The 17,401-nt window shown below is 35.9% G+C and overlaps 1 protein-coding gene across 1 annotated transcript; it reads right to left on the bottom strand.

Moving 5' to 3' along the window:
* Nucleotides 1-324: 324 nt before the first annotated feature.
* Nucleotides 325-13,267, bottom strand: LOC127439805 (serine/threonine-protein phosphatase with EF-hands 2-like). Its single transcript, XM_051696019.1, has 17 exons — nucleotides 13,034-13,267; nucleotides 11,651-11,710; nucleotides 8,954-9,081; nucleotides 8,754-8,808; nucleotides 8,489-8,664; nucleotides 8,171-8,285; nucleotides 8,021-8,067; nucleotides 7,757-7,923; nucleotides 7,471-7,507; nucleotides 6,446-6,595; nucleotides 5,997-6,338; nucleotides 4,257-4,442; nucleotides 3,006-3,148; nucleotides 2,406-2,512; nucleotides 1,438-1,601; nucleotides 1,254-1,341; nucleotides 325-1,113 (listed from the first exon to the last, which is right to left on the bottom strand). Exons 2-17 carry the CDS (start codon nucleotides 11,700-11,702, stop codon nucleotides 710-712), a joined length of 2,361 nt encoding a protein of 786 aa, XP_051551979.1. The 5' UTR covers nucleotides 11,703-11,710; nucleotides 13,034-13,267; the 3' UTR covers nucleotides 325-709.
* Nucleotides 13,268-17,401: the final 4,134 nt, after the last annotated feature.

Here is a 17,401-nt window from a genome sequence, read left to right as displayed (position 1 = left end):
TTTAGTTGGTCTGTTTCTAGTGTTTCTGTTTTGCTTAACAGCACAGTGTCAAAACGCCACTATAACTTTATACATAGAATATGTACGTATATGTATAAAATCATTGTGGTGTATTAATATATACAGTATATATAACACCCTAGCTACCAATGAGCTTTGCTTGCGTGTTAAATACAATTATGTCATGGTGTATTATTAAGACACTGATGGCTCATTTTGATAAAGAATATAATCACAAATTAGTCAGGACATTCATATTCTGGACTCTTTTTTTTTTTTAGAGGCAATGAAGACAAATTGTAAAAGCACCAGTGAGAGCATGTCTTGATATTCCCGTTTCAGTTTATTTGTAGTGTCAGAGATACTACAATATTTGTTGAGGCCATTATCCTGACCAGAGTTTTCAGGGAGATAGGAAAGAGAACATGTATGAATCCTTGAGAGATCAGCATATCTAGGTGCATTTTCAGCTTGAACCTAAAGCTAACATGGGTTTTATATTCAGTGTAGATAGCAAGATTCATACATACAGTAGCTCATGGCAGCCCTCAAGACCAGTGCTAAGTGAAACCCCATGAGATTGAGGCTGTCCACCCAAGAGGGTCCTTTACAATATTTACATCCTAATTTGAGCATACCAAACAAAGTTTGTCTAGAGGGATAAATGCAAACGGGAAGGCTACATTTTACACAATCTAATTTTTCACAGTTATTGTGGTGGAACAAGAGAATTGTGGCAGGTATCTTCAGTCTGTGAACCTGCAGAATCTGCGGCCTGTGAGTCTGGAGAATCTGCAGTCTGTTGACCTGCAGAATCTGCATTTTGTGAAACTGCAGTCTGTGGACTTGCATAATCCGCAGTCTGTTGAGTTTCTTCCTCCTGAGGTTGGTCCTGATTTTCTTGCTTGAACATCTGTAGACTTCTGCTGCTCTCAAGTCTGGTCCTGTCTACCAGCCGAAAAGCCTCCATGAACTCATCAATGTCAATGCTACCATCATTATTTGTGTCTGTGCTGATAACCAAGTCATTGATGGCTTCATCAGAAATCTCCATTTTTAGATAGGCACTGAGCAGTTTCAAAGTCTGACGGAAATCCTCAAAAGAAATAAGACCTGAGAGAAACAGAAACATAGGCTCTAGAAACATGTAATAGAAAACCATCCATGGAAAAAGACCGTTTTAAGGAGCTAATGGACAAAATGTTGCTGTCATGTTATAAAGACTTAATAAAATCTGCAGATATTTATCATACCTGAATTATCTGTGTCCACTATTCTGAAAATGGTCTCCAGGGTGGAGCGATGTCTGTACAGTGTCTCCAACAATGTCTGCTCAACGTTCTGGAGTAAATAAAGGAGAGATTGGTTTCTGCTAAGTACACACCTGCATTTCTGGAAAGGTAAAAATGATCAAATCCAGTGAGATTCATTCATTACCTCAGAGCTTGGCTTTTTAAGGGCAAGGTCACGGAACCAGCAATAGTAGTTCAGCATACTGTCAGTGGTGTCGGACACTAGCTGAGGACGGAGCACTCTCCAGGGAAGATCCAGGTGAAGAACTTGCTCGACTGCACTGGCCCAGTTGTTTAAAGAGATCAGACCTGTGAGGTCAAAGATAAGTCAGAAAAACATATTCCTTCTCAAGAACTGAACATTTCCCTTGAATTTGAAATTGATATATTTATATAAAATAAGTTTCATGGATTTTACATGAGTGGATCGCAAAGTTGGTCACATGTCTTTCGTCAACAGCAGTTTCATTGTTCATAATAGGTTTGATACTGCTATGGCATTAAACTGATACTGAAAACAAAACCAGCGTCTAATGTAAAGAACTAGACACCCTATTGTTTTCAGACAACAGTTCTTATGTTGGCTTGAAAAAGCCAGTATACTGTTATTCTACTATTCAAAATCCTTAAACCAAGACCAAAATTTCTTACTGTAACTCCTCCAAAAGCTTCCAAGCTTCATACACCAAAATTGGCACAGACCCTCAGGCTGTTCTGACTTGGGTTGCTATGACTTTTCTAAATGATCGAAATTATGGTTTTCACACAGCAGGTGATCAAATATCTGAAAGATCCCATAGACTTACACGAACGGAACATTCAAATACTATTCAAACTCGAATTTTTTTTAAAATTAAAAAACATATTTTTATCCGTCTCTATTTTTTGGCTGCTCTCTGTAACCTTCAAACGTGTTATTTTTTTTTAATTAGTGGAAAACTTTCGGACAAGGCTTTGTCAAGGAAACATCAAAGTTTGATTCAACAAACTTTAACAATCTAGTTCAGTAATGAAATGGTGATATAATCACATCCTCAGATGGCAGACTATAGTAGTCCTGTAATGTTAGTAAAGCTTGAAATTATGCATTTCAGGTAATTGTTTTGATTGTACCTGTTTTCTCCTTATCAAACTCTTGAAAGGCACTGATGAGCTGTGACTTGTGTGCAAACAGTTGCTCTCTTAGGACTTTGAGAGCAGTGTGCTCTGTGCGTTTTACACTGAAACAACATGGATAAATGAGCTGCAGACAAGTAGAAATGACTATAATACTGCATATAAAAGTAACATCGAAAAGTAACAAGACCTGCTGTAACTTTAAAACCAACTTCAAAAAATTTTAACAGATCTTAAAGCTGAAGTGTGTAATTTCTGCCAAAAAAACTGCTGTCCGAATACGCTCCCATGTGCTGTTAATCGTACAAACAGATAGTCCCGCCCCCAACTCACATCATTGGTTGAGTGAATATTGTTGTGTCGAGCTGAGCGGGTTGCTCAAAACAAAAGGAGACATTTTTAAAATGCCACAGACTGTTTACCGTTTTCGAGAAATTTAACCTAGGAATGGCTTGTTAATTGTTGTCTCTGCATATTAAGCTGCGATATGAGAACTTCAGCTTTAAGTCATACCAAACATTCCTTTTAAAAGTTGGATTTAAAATAAATTCCCTTAGTTAGTGAAATATGGCTGAAGGTATCATCTGTTTTGATTACCTTTGTGGAAAGCTCAGCCCTCGGGTCATACTGGTGGCCTGATACTGAACAAAGTAAGGCACTAGATCTGGACCCAGCCTGACAAAGGCTCCTCTGTTGCTGCCAACATCATAGTAGTTAGAGGCTGAAAAAAGGGTGAGGACCTGAAAATCAAAATAATGGAATGATATAGTTATATCTATCTGTGAAACTGAATCTGGTGAAGCCGGTGACTGACATGACGGCTCTATTTCTCACTCTCGAGTAAGTGTGTGCGTAATGCGTATATGTATAAGTGTCCACGTGCGTGTGAGAGAGCTTAAGAGAGGGGGAGGGTAAGGGTGTTTCCACCAGATATTTCAGATAATATAGAAACTGTTGTATTGATCAAGTGTATCTAACTTTGATATAGTTCAAGCCTTCGTTGCTTTTCGGCATTGGAGTAATAAGGTAGTGTGTGTGGGTGGATTTGGGTGGTTTACGAGGACATTCTTTTAGGTTACAAACTGGTAATTACAAGGGTATAATGCTATAAATGTTGTATATGAGGACATTTCTAGTGTCCCCATAACTAAACTATTTTTGAAAATGTAAAAATGCAGAAAGCTTTTTGTGAGGGTTAGGTTTAGGGGTAGGGGATAGAATCTATAGTTCGTACAGTATAACAATCATTATGTCTATGGAGATTCCTCATAAGGATAGCCACACCAACATGTGTGTGTATGTGTGTGTGTGTGTGTGTGTGTGTGTGTGTGTGCGTGTGCACGCATGCGCATGCGTATGTATGTGTGTGCGCGTTTGTAAGTGCGGGGAAGATGAGGGAACTTTCCAACCAAAATTGAAATAAATGTAGGATATTATAGACATTGTTTGACGTTCTTAACCGATTTACTTTAACCAATGACTTTGTTTATAAGGTTATTTTGCTGTGGTAGCATGTACGGTGTGTGTGTGTGTGTGTGTGTGAGACGAGACTGATTATTTTGTTTTGGTAGCCTGTACGACTCTTTGAAATAACTGAAATAATTTGGCGAAGTGATAAGGAACCGTTATGTGGTCAAGACCTGGAACTACTTCATAGTCGTGCATTTACTTGAAAAATAATTGCACACCTTAGAATGTCCGTGAAGCAATCAGAATCAAGCATTTAACAGACCCGTGGTATAAATATAATTAGTGTTGAACTCTGCCTCAAGTTTCACAAGCTTCCAAAGTCACTGTAATTTCCTTTAAAGAAGACTGTCTGAAGCCTCCAATTGTTGCATCCCTAACCTTACGATTGTGGCAAAACTCGTATCCATCCTGCTTGCATTCATGTGAACGGATGATGAGCTGAAGATTGTGTCTGTTCAGAAAGTCCTCTGTAACATCAGGTCCCCAATAACAGCCTCCACCTCTGATCTCATTAGGAATGCAGCCGTCCTGAGACATGGGGTCACTCCACAGCAGGTCCAAAATCTGATGCCACAGAGCAGATACCAAACATTAGCTTTGCAAAGAAATTGATAGAAGTGCAGGATGTCAAGCCACTGGCTTCACTGTAAACCCTAATAAGTTATAAGAACTCAAAAAAAAAAAAAAAAAAAAATTAGGCAATCAGCCACATTAAATTTTTTATGTTAATAAACTCCAAAGTTCGAGTTAATAGAACTTACTACATGTGCATGTTAATTGCTCTTAACTTGAAATATTGAGTAAGCTAACTTATACATTTTCATGGTACTTCACTTATTTAACTCTTTGGCTGAATTTAAAATTATTATGTAATCTCAATTTAATTACTTCAAGTAGAGGAAACCTAACTAGCTAGTACTAGCTAGAACTAACTAGCACAGTGAATGCCAGCATGCTAAATGCATACTAACTGGTAACATTATTCTTTGAATTGCATAGCAATTGTTCAATGAGCTAAGTAATATATAACATTCTTAAATAGTACCTGTCCTCAATCTAAGCTCAAGCTCCCCAACTCACCATAACGGTAACCCCCAAAATGCCAGCATAACAGAAACTCTGCTAAATAACACAAAACATTAAACTCTAACAAGTCTCCCCCTTTTACATTCATGTTGTACAAAGACACATTATATAACAATTAATTTTAACATTCACTCTCCCTGTCAAGTGCCATGTAAAGCATGCTGGGAAATAGAAATCCCCCTCCCATTTTCAGTTCAATTTAATTTCAGTAAATTTAATGAGACTAACCCTAAGTTCATTAAAGTCAAAACAATAAAACAATTTAGGTTAATTAAAAGGTGTCAGTTTTGTGAACTCAAGAGAAAGTTCTAAATACTCATCAGTGTGAATTTATTTGAACTAATTTGTATGCTTTAATTTTTTTTTTCTACTCAAAACAATAGTTTTCAGGGTTTACAGTGTTTGTGGGTATGTTTAGCATAACTCTTTTAAAGGAATGTGACATGCTGTCGATTACCACAGAAAAATTATTTTGACTTGTCTCTTAGTCTGTGAAAACAAACAAAAATCATGTTTATAGTAACGCCAACAGGGCTAAGGCATTCTGGATGGTTTAAAAACAGTGTAAAGGTTTTTTTTTTTCATATAAATGTTGTTATTTGTTGTAAGTTGTGGAACTATTGTACTAGGTAGATTAACTTCTCACTGTTTGTTATATAATAACTAGACATAACTTTACATGGTCATGACAAGAGTTGAAATATTGGATAGACTGAACAAAACTTTGCACAGGCAAGGTTGGTAAAGAATTTCTTTGACACTTATGTTAACGCATATTATGTTTAATTCTTCTGGCTATACTTTCAAACATTGTGTATTTTAATGTTTATTCTGGTGCGATCCATAGACTTCCATTTTAAATGCATTTTTGTAAATGTGGAATTGATAGCATGCCACAGACTCTGTCTATCAAACTTTGAACACTGTACCTAGGTATTGAACCCAGAATCAACACATTTTAAGTATTTTGCATCAAACCACATAAGGGTATGATATGTACAGAAGAACATTGACTACTAATAAATAACTAACTTGTTTCCACTCCTCATTGCTGGTTTCTGTGTTTTCTGAAGAGTCAGGATCTGACTCAGAGGACAGGGAGTTCAGATTGCGGTGAGACATGCTGAAGCTGGACAGGCTAAACTCTGCTTGTCTTCGCCGGACCTCTAACTCCTCCTCAACTGTTCGAGCCACAGTGGATGAGAAGTCTTGGAGGGAGCGTCTCTGGAAACTGTCCCGAGAGCCAAACTGTTTTGGAAAAGTCAGGGAGCCCCGTCTGTTCTTACAGAAAATCATCTCATTAATTGCTGTATCTGTATATAGATTACTGCGTGATGCATTCTTCTTCTTTGGAGGCCTCAGGGCAGACACATACTAAAGAGAAAAAGCAATCACATGCATCGGGTATAAGAGAAGTTGGCTGATAGTATTACAACACATAGTTTGGCATCAACAACATGCTGAACATTTGTTTGACTCACTCTGTGTCTGTCCACTCGAGCTATCAGACCTAGATCTGTGGTATCCGATATCCCTCCATGGACAACCAGCACCCGGTGATCAATTACTGTCACTAAGGGCAGCCAACTGAAGATCTTTTGAAGCAACTTGAGAATACGCTTTCCATGCATCTTAAAGAAATTGAACAAACTTATATCTGAACAAAGACTTTGATTAGACCATGCAATGTGGAACATTCAAATACATTTTCCTCATAAGGTCAAGCTTAGAAGAGAAACATTACAAACAACTAATGAGTTAGTCCCCAGTTGACTTTGTTTCATTAATGGATGTATTTTCCTGTGCCTGCAAACATTTTTTGCCATATGTTTCTGACCCTAAATCTGCCACTAATCTCAATGGGTCGCCTCCAATCCGTCTGTCTGGTTAGTGCTATCTGACCACAGTGTCCATTAGTCATGCTATCTTAATATCATGAAATTCTATAACAGGGAACATAAACATCAATGTCTTAAAGTTTGTTTTTACCAAAAAGAAGTAATACTTGACCAATCAAGATCATTCTTATGCCCATATGCTTGACCTGCAGTGTCCACTAAAACACTAGCATAAATGCTGTCTTTTCAGTGTCAAAAAGGAATGACTTCTTACATTCTATATGCTACCACGATCCCATATGAAGATTCTTAGATGACGAAGTGAACAGTACTCTGCCTATTTCACTGCTAGTTAACAGTCACCAATTACAGAGTAAAATAATGTTTAATTTCTTGGAGCCCTTTTGCTGTAATGACAGAGTAATCCTCTTAACACGGACTGACCCACATTCACTGTACAAATAACTGCAGGAGAACTGACCAGAGTTTCCCGTTTTAAACTTTAAGGCTGCATGTGCTGGACAATTGCAGTTAATAGGTGCTGTTCTAGGAAAGTGTCAGGATATCCCTTACTGTTTCATAATGGAGATAAAGAGCTGATGCCACATGGTAACCAACCTATTGAACTGAAAAATTAGAGAGCATGAGAAATGGAATTAATGGCTTACCTTGTATTTCCCCAGCACTTCTTTGGTAAAGCCATACCTTTGAATAGGAATAAGTAATTATTTGTTTATAATGTAATAATTGCCAAATTGGAAAGCACCTAGTTTTTAATATAGTAAGATGAGATGTTTTTAGAGACTAATAAAAATAATATTCCAAAATAATAAAACATTTAAAGACTGAACATTGGTAACAATATTTCTAATAAAATATTTATTACTATTATTATAAATTTTAAGAACATCTTAATTTGTGACTGAGTGCATGTGTTCAGCACATTTCCATTACCTCAGGTTAATTATATGGTCTTCATGGTTTCCTCGATTAAGGTAAACATCTCCAGGATGCACAAGTAGGAAAGCAAACAATATGAGGAGAATCTCTATAGAATCTTTGCCTCTGTCCACATAGTCTCCATTGAAAACGTAGGGTTTCTCCAGTGATGGCATTCCATTCTGGAAGAATTCAGTGGAAGAATAAATAGTCCATACATCTGGCTTAGGTTCATTTAAAGACATTGTCACACTAACACATTACAGTGTTAAAACGCACCTTGTAAAATATTAGTAGCAAGTCCTCTAATTGTCCATGTAAATCACCTGTAATAAAGTCCTTTTTATTTTTAGTATGGGCACTATCTGTTTTATTGTAACAGATGTAGATTTACAATAGAAAAGTTAAAAGAATGTGTCAGACACTCACCACAAATTGTGATTTCTTTGCTATGGCATGTAGAGACTCGGTTGATATTTGGCAACACTCGGAGCAACTTCCATGTTTCCAGAAGAAGCTGAAGAACGTAACGAGAGTGAAGCTGCTGCTTGGAGAAACCAGAAGTACACATGGTTAAAGACCATGTGTATCAAAAGGGTCAATTTTGTATTTTATTTTTTAAGACTTTGTTATGTGATTTTACATCATCCAGTGTTAAAAAAGCTAAGATCTACAGTACCTGATCAATATACAACATACTAGTCATACCTGAAACACATATTTAGAGCATCATCTTGGAGCACCTACTTGTTTGTTTTTAAAAGCCTCTACAAGATCAGCAGCTTGATCCATATCCAGTGGAAAGGTTAGCCGTGGGCCAGAGTAGATGTCTGGCACATCAATATTGGTGTAACTGAAATATCTCTCCCACTCTGCATCTCGGCACACTTCATTTTCTCTGAAGATATGTGAGATCAAGTTTCCTACAATGAAGAAAATCTGTGATAATTTTATCATGCATAGGTGTCCGAGCAGAGCTGTATAGATTGTTTGCATGCAACAGGTTACTTACGTTCACTGCTTGAAGGAGTGAAGTTATCTACCAGGTAACCAAGAAAATTGTATAACTGTATAAAGTGAGAAAAAAACGTAACCATCATATCATTGCATTTGTTCTCTGTAATCATAAAGATGTATTACAATGTACATCCATCCATCCATCCCTCTGAACATGTTTTGTTCTCTGGATGCAGATTATTGGGGAATTCTTACTTTGATCTGGTCTTGTAGGTCTGAGTACTCCATGGACTGGAAGATGTTCCAGGTATATCTGCGTCTCATCTCCATGCGGGCCACATATTGCCGGTACCAACGCTGGATCAACACAGCAGCCTTCATTGCTTTCAAAACAACAGAACACTGATTTTTTATATTTAAATTTTATATATGTTTAAGTTAACCCTAGAACACACATGTAACTTCACACCCTTTAATGCATATATGGGTCAAAAAGAAGTTTTTCAAAGAAAATTAACTCTGATGGTAATTTTATTAGTAATTAAAATGTTTAAATATTCATATATATTTTATTCTATTCTGAAGAGTTTCAGAATGGAGTAGGAGTTTTTGGTGACAGAGTCAAAAAAAAAAAAAACTATAACAGAAATATGAAAATTGTCATGTTTGGTGGTAAAATATTAAATATGAACTATATGAAATAATATGAAATATTATTTAAAATATGAAAAAAAATATATGAAATAACTCTGCCTACACAAAAACATAAAAATAAGTACACATTTTTTTTTTTTATAAACTTGTATAATGACAACCTTATGTACTATATATTGCTGTATGACAATATATTTCTATATTATTCTAAGTAGCAATATTTGTTGTTTGGAGTTGTGAGGCATACTAAAAAAAATTTAAGTTGCCGGTTCAAACACACTAAGAAGTGGTCGAGGAGCTATGACCAATGTGCCCTTGCCATGAACAAGGCATCTAGCCTCAGGTTGCTCCATGGGGACTGTAATGTTAAGCACTTTGGATACAGCATCGGCTTGCATACTACACATAAATATAAATGTGAACATTGTATTTAACATATATTTAATTACATAACAAATGGAAACTGAAAACAATCAATGCATTACAAAAAATAATACCAGTTTTAAATGCATAAACATATGGTTTAAATAGGGCCCACATATGCATTCTAGGGGTAGTGATGTAAATTCTCTTATAATTAAAAAAATATTCAACTAAATGTTCAAAAAGTTACTTCATATGATAGTAGACACCTTAATTCAGAAATACCTGGAGCGGCAGATCAAAATACCAATTCATGTAAAAAATTATGTCCTAAAAACTAAACACTTGGACATTTTTTTTTACCAACATATACGTTCTGGGGTTAAAGGAATATTCTGGGTTCAATAAAGGTTAGCCTCAATTGACAGCATTTGTGTCATAATGTTGATTACCACAAACATTTATTTTGACTTGTCCCTCCTTTTCTTTAAAAGAATAAAAAATCTGGGTTATAGTGAGGCACTTACAATGACAGTGAATGGGGACCATATTTGGAGGGTTTAAACAGAAATGTGAAGCTTACAATTTTATAAAAGCATTAGATTAATTCTTCTGTTAAAACTCGTGTATTATTTGAGCTGTAAAGTTTATCGTCGTTTACTGTTTTGTGGCATTACATCATCATGGCAACAACATTTTTAAATTGGCAATAACCTTACATGGAATAGTTCAGTAAGCGATTTTATCACATTGTTTACAGATGTAAACAAATCATGTTTACATGCATATTGTTTACATCTTGTGGCTTTACGTTCATAAAAGTATTTTAATGTTTACAAATTGGCCCCATTCACTACCATTGTAAGTGCCTCACTGTAACAGATTTTTGCTTTTTTTTTTAAAGAAAAGGAGGGACAAGTCAAAATAATTTTTTGTGGTAATCAACATTATGCCACAAATGCTGTCGACTGAGCTGAACTTGTATTAAACCCGGAACATTCCTTTAAAGCTGAAGTGTGTAACTTTTTTTGGTGTTTAATACTTTCTTCTATCTCAGCTTAATATGCAGAGACAACTATAAGTAAGCCGTTCATAGGTTAATTTTCTCGATAACTGTAAACACTGTCTCTCTGTGGTGCTACAAAAATTCCTCTGTTTGTTTTGAGACACCCATCCAGCCTGACACAACAACACTGACTCAATCAATAGCGTGAGTTGGTGGTGGGACTATCTGTTTGTTTGATCAACAGCAGATGGGAGGTTTATTCAGAAAGCTGTTCTGAAATGTTTCATTTTATTTTTGCAATTCCATTTGGTGGCACTAATGGTGCAAAATTACACACTTCACCTTTAAGGTAATTACAGTATTTGTTCTAAATGTGATTATCCACAGGTCAGCCTTCTAGGATCACACCAGTTTTTTTTCTATAGGTGTTTCTTATAGTGTGTACTGCTCAGCAAGGGTAAAATAATGGTTCTTGAATAAGAATTCTGCTTACTTCTGGCCGCTTCAGGGATGTGAATGAAAAAGAGAAGAATATGTGTTACAAATAAAATACGTTGAAGACAAGAATAGCATATGTTTTAGGCCTATTTATATTTGTTGACACTGCACAAATTTCCAATTTGGAATGCCCAATTCCCACTACTTAGTAGAATTCGAACTCGCAACTCCAGGGGTGGTAGTCAGCGTCAATACTCGCTGAGCTACCCAGGCCCCCGACCTTGCGTTTCTTAAAATAAGACATAAATTGATCAAGTTTTTCTTTTATCTAAGTGTTACCAGTTTACCAGTGAACTGGTAAATTACATTTCCATATGTTTTATGAAAAAGAAGATATTAGGTAACCTAACGTGACATATAAGTTGACATTCAAGTTATTTCAGTCTTGAAGCTAATGGATTTACCATTCATATTAAATGTAATAATTTTACCTCTGTCACATCTTTTATTGAATTCACTTGTTTTTGTGACGCCACATCCCATGGCTTCTCCTGAAAGTAGAGTATGAAAAAGTCAGTATTTCATTGCATAACAAGCAAATTTGTTTAGTAGTATCATCTTATCATATCAACACCTGTATAGAAACGTATGGATCATATACAAATAATAATGAATAATATGGTGTATTCACTTCCTGTTTACTGTCCTGTTATATATAAAGCATGAGAACATGTTTGTTATGCTTAAGGATTAATGAGAGAAACTTAAACGGTAAAATAATCAAGACCTAGTTAAGTAATAAACTAGACTGATATTTTAATATACTGAAGTAAATCTTATCAAAGGTGTGATAATGATGAAAATATTGCAAAGCTGACATTAATACAGGCTACAGCAAATGTCATGGTATTGTACATGTTAATCAGATCCAGAGAGTGAGTTAATCTTGGTTTATTCCTCTCTTGCACTGACTACTCTGACTGGCCTAAATCCTCCTCTTTACAAGCCAGACGACGTCAACACACACCTGTGCTTCTGTGGAAGCCCAGAAGCTTCAGTCTGTCAATGATGGCTCTGCATCACTCCAAACAAGCTTTCATTCGTTCATTTTATTCATTCATAAAATAGTTTTATATTAAGTATTTGAAATACTTATTATAATATTTAGAAGTTATGGTGTAACTCCCCATTTTTAAAATCAAGGAATCATTCACAATACTGTATATCTAAGTGTTCTATCTTTTGAGGGTATCCTGAATAATGAGATTGTTATCCAGGGATTATGGACTCATTGGATTGTTTGTATGTGAATGAAGTGATTCATTTGCTGCCCAGACATCACAATAATTTAGTGTAGAATAAGGGACACACTAGCTCTGAGGTTAAACCATTTAAGAGTGCTGTTGGCAAAAGCACGCATGATGTGGAGTACTGATCTTGTTTTTTTTTTAATGTTTTTGTTTTTTCTTCACAATAAAGTGAAGACAGAGAACATGTTCTATAAAACTAATCAAACAGTTTGAAATATTATTATGCTTATATGAAAACTATTCTATAAATCCCAAATGAAACTTGAAAACATGACAGATAATATTTTAATTTATAAATTATAAACAATTTTAAAAATAACCTTTCTAAATTCATCTGGTCCTTGCCTATATAAAAATTGGTCATAGGTTTCATGCTTTTATATGTAGATCACCTTTAAATTAGTTTTGATACTGTATTTAATGCCTTTATTTTGTTCTTTTGTTTTTTTGCAGTAGGCCTATTATGAAAGGCTGTGTGAAAAGTCCCAGCTCAATAGTTACATTTTCTTTTTCATACATAACAAGCCATAACATTTACAGAGCCTGAGGAGTGGTAGAACTCACCTGATGGTTCTCTTCTAATCAAGAAAAGCGTTATTTCCTCAGCATGTCACCTCAATGAATGTGCCTGCCTGTCATACTCCATTGGTGCTAGAGTTAGTCAATGTGAAGAGTAGAAATACAAATACAAACATGTAAAGACAAAAGGAAAACATGGTCACAAGTGTCCCCATATCCGCTAGATGTATCTTCAGTGTCCTGACCAAAAATATATTTTCAATCCAAAACAGTATAGGACAGTGTATACAGCTCCTTAGGCTTTCGAACTAGAGTGTTTGTTTCTCTGCTTATTAATAGTCTTCTGCTGCTTAATTAAGTGAACCAGTCCCAAGGGATTAGGGTAATAGCTTGATGCGACTTGACTGGACTTTGTTAGGAAATGGCACTCTCCTAAAGGGCAGCCTTTGGCAGCAGATGGAGATGTATGGAGGATGCTGACGTGGTATTAGCCAAGGTTGTGGAATATGTGTTACAAAAAATAGAACTGATGTGAAAGCATTTCTTGCTTTATCATATTTGTACAGTAATATATATTACATTTTATAATAATTACAATGAATGTGGGGGGGGGGGGGGATGGGGGTGCGAGTGTTACATTGTCTGTCCGTGGGCGGGGTGGGGGGAGGGGGGGCCAGTGTTACATGTTCTGTCCAGGAGGGGTGGGGGGAGGGGGTTTGCGAGGGGGGCCTTCTCTAGAACCGTCACTGCCGAGGACCCCCAAAAAAGATGATCCCCTTTCAAGACCCCCTTCTTAAAATAGAAAAATAGCTACACATTTATATGTATAAAGACCTATTTATATTGTGTGAGAAAAATAAGGATAATACATTATTGGCTTTAACATCGTCATTGTACTAAAGATAAAAGGTTATTTGTATTTGTCTTCTACCCACTATTAGAGTAATATTACATTTATTACAAACCTTACAACCCCCAGTGCACAAGCTAAAGGCGACAATGACAAAGAAAATCCCTAGGAAGATACAACACAAATACAAACTGTTTTTGTTGGTTTGTACACTGCAAAGGAGAGATACTAAATACAAAATTGTTATAATTTCTTACTGTAAAAAACTACAGCTATCGGGAAAAAAATAATGATTATGATTTCAGAATGAATTGGTAATAATGTCAAATTCAGTAAATGTTCACTTTTTTATTTTATTTTATTTTTTACACTTTTTTTCTCTGAAATTCTTAGTGGACCCTCTAGAACTCGCTTATGCCCTCTGGAGGTCCCCAGACCCCAATTTGAAAACCCCTGCTCTAGGCCATGGAAGCATATGGCTTACATACATAATACACAATTTGAAATGTAAAATGCAAAATCGCATTTCTTTGTTTAAATTTACATTTTACATTAAGGGAAATTTTTACTTTAATTATATTTCAGGATGACTGCGATCAACTGAAATAAGAAGAGGGTGTCTATAACATATTGTAGGTGTAATCACTGGGTAATATGTGATAAATTTACATTTTAAATACAAATATTATACAACATTTAAAATTATATTATATTTAAAATTATATTATATTACATTTCAAAAATAAGAAAGGTTTATTAAAAATAAGAAAAGCCAAGAAAAGGTTTAACTTCCTGAGACCTGAGCGTGACTGCTGTACGCATTTTCCATTTCTCCTTTTAATTTGTAACTAGTAGCACCTAATAAACATGCAAAAAAAATAAATAAAAATAATAATAATAATAATACTTTTTTTTTTTTAAATAAATAAATAAAATTTCTAGACCATATATTTTTCCTAAAAATGTATGTCTTCATGTGTGGACAGCGGGACTAAGTTGTGAAATTTTAAACAATACCAAGCTATAGAAAGTCCGATTTTTTTAACCAAATTGTTTATTATGTTCCCAGAAGTGTTGTTTATTCATGTTTTTGAGATATTACAAACATTACTGCTGATTTTCTGTAAAGCTGCTTTGGAACAATGTGTATTGGGAAAAGCACAAATAAAAAACAATACAAATACAAATTATTTGACTTGATTTGACAATGTTTTTTTTTTTTTTTTTTCTGCTTTGGCAATAAAATCTCAATGTTCTCTCTTTGCACTGTCAAACAAACAAGTGATAGCTAGTGCTGAAGCATTTTACCATTTAGAAAATAGCAGAATTAACTCTGATACAAGTAATGGCCAGCATCATCCAATCACTGTCAACCATGTTAAAATAAAATGATACATTATACATTCTGAATCTAAGTACTGATTACAATTGTCCCATATCTGCCAAATATGTTGAGAGGTCCAAACATCATCTGCAGCCAGAAACTGAACTTTTGGTCAGATGTCAGGAGTGAATGCACTTAGCTGCATAGAAAGATATAGGATGCACCCTTGCTCCCTATTTAGTGAATTACTTAACCTCCAGAGTGCTGTCTGTCTGTACTGGTCTCAGAACAGTTCGAAATGCAATTTATTTTCATCCTAACTCCATATAAAGCCTCTGAAAGCAACATTTTTCAGCTTTTGCATGAATACATTTATTCTCAATGTGAAAATGCACATTAAATATATAGGAATGCATTTACTAATGTTAATGAATAGACTCGTATTGTACAGTGAAAACAAAATAAAACATTAACAAAATGTACATTAAAATGAAGCGAATTGACCCACAGATGTGTTCATGTTGAAAAATATTCAAAATAACTAACATGTTTTTTCAACTTTTGAGGGAACGCAGTCCTAATTTCAACATATGTGGACATCATGTTTATTAGCACAATGACGCACAAAAAATGAACAGATTTTTTTATGAACAGAGCCATGAGAGACTCAAGGTGCAGAGCCGAGAGTCTTGAGGGGCGGAGCCATGGAAGGCGGTGCCGTAAGAGACTTGAAGGGCGACATCAGGGAACTTGGTACCCAGAGAGTAGACGAAGACTCAAAGGGCCTTGTTACAGACACACAAGGTGACACACACAGGTTTAAATGACAATTAAAGTTTAATTTTTCACACCTGTGGCTTTTTAAATTGCAATTAGTGTCTGTGTATAAATAGTCAATGAGTTTGTTAACTCTCACGTGGATGCACTGAGCAGGCTAGATACTGAGCCATGGGGAGCAGAAAACTACTGTCAAAAGACCTGCGTAACAAGGTAATGGAACTTTATAAAGATGGAAAAGGATATAAAAAGATATCCAAAGCCTTGAAAATACCAGTCAGTACTGTTCAATCACTTATTAAGAAGTGGAAAATTCGGGGATCTCTTGATACCAAGCCAAGGTCAGGTAGACCAAGAAAGATTTCAGCCACAACTGCCAGAAGAATTGTTCGGGATACAAAGAAAAACCCACAGGTAACCTCAGGAGAAATATAGGCTGCTCTGGAAAAAGATGGTGTGGTTGTTTCAAGGAGCACAATACGACGATACTTGAACAAAAATGAGCTGCATGGTCGAGTTGCCAGAAAGAAGCCTTTACTGTGCCAATGTCACAAATGACAACACCTTGACACGCCTCAGAGCTTCTGGCACACTGTAATTTGGAGTGACGAGACCAAAATAGAGCTTTATGGTCACAACCATAAGCGCTATGTTTGGAGAGGGGTCAACAAGGCCTATAGTGAAAAGAATACCATCCCCACTGTGAAGCATGGTGGTGGCTCACTGATGTTTTGGGGGTGTGTGAGCTCTAAAGGTACGGGGAATCTTGTGAAAATTGATGGCAAGATGAATGCAGCATGTTATCAGAAAATACTGGCAGACAATTTGCATTCTTCTGCACGAAAGCTGCGCATGGGATGCTCTTGGACTTTCCAGCATGACAATGACCCTAAGCACAAGGCCAAGTTGACCCTCCAGTGGTTACAGCAGAAAAAGATGAAGGTTCTGGAGTGGCCATCACAGTCTCCTGACCTTAATATCATCGAGCCACTCTGGGGAGATTTCAAATGTGCGGTTCATGCAAGATGACCAAAGACTTTGCATGACCTGGAGGCATTTTGCCAAGACGAATGGGCAGCTATACCACCTGCAAAAATTTGGGGCCTCATAGACAACTATTACAAAAGACTGCACACTGTCATTGATGCTAAAGGGGACAATACACAATATTAAGAACTAAGGGTATGAAGACTTTTGAACAGGGGTCATTTCATTTTTTTATTTGTTGCCACGTTTTGTTTTATGATTGTGCCGTTCTGTTATAACCTACAGTTGAATATGAATCCCATAAGAAATAAAAGAAATGTGTTTTGCCTGCTTACTCATGTTTTCTTTAAAAATGGTACATATATTACCAATTCTCCAAGGGTATGCAAACTTTTGAGCACAACTGTATACCAATCTACAATAAACATCAAATTTACACAACACAATTTAAAATCTAATAAACACATAATTACAC

The sequence above is a fragment of the Myxocyprinus asiaticus genome, chromosome 4, assembly GCF_019703515.2.
Source record: "Myxocyprinus asiaticus isolate MX2 ecotype Aquarium Trade chromosome 4, UBuf_Myxa_2, whole genome shotgun sequence".
Lineage (NCBI taxonomy): Eukaryota > Metazoa > Chordata > Actinopteri > Cypriniformes > Catostomidae > Myxocyprinus > Myxocyprinus asiaticus.
The sequence above is the reverse complement of the archived record's forward strand: the minus strand, read 5'-3'. Positions and strand labels throughout refer to the sequence as shown.

Bases quoted from the DNA above. Each gene is read 5' to 3' on its own strand.
- LOC127439805 (XM_051696019.1), bottom strand. From the start codon at position 11,702: ATGGGATGTGGCGTCACAAAAACAAGTGAATTCAATAAAAGATGTGAC. The intron at 4,443-5,996 runs GTTAGTTATTTA...CTGTGGCATCAG, and splicing joins GCAATGAGGAGTGGAAACAA to ATTTTGGACCTGCTGTGGAG. The intron at 1,602-2,405 runs GTACAATCAAAA...TTGACCTCACAG, and splicing joins GTTTGATAAGGAGAAAACAG to GTCTGATCTCTTTAAACAAC.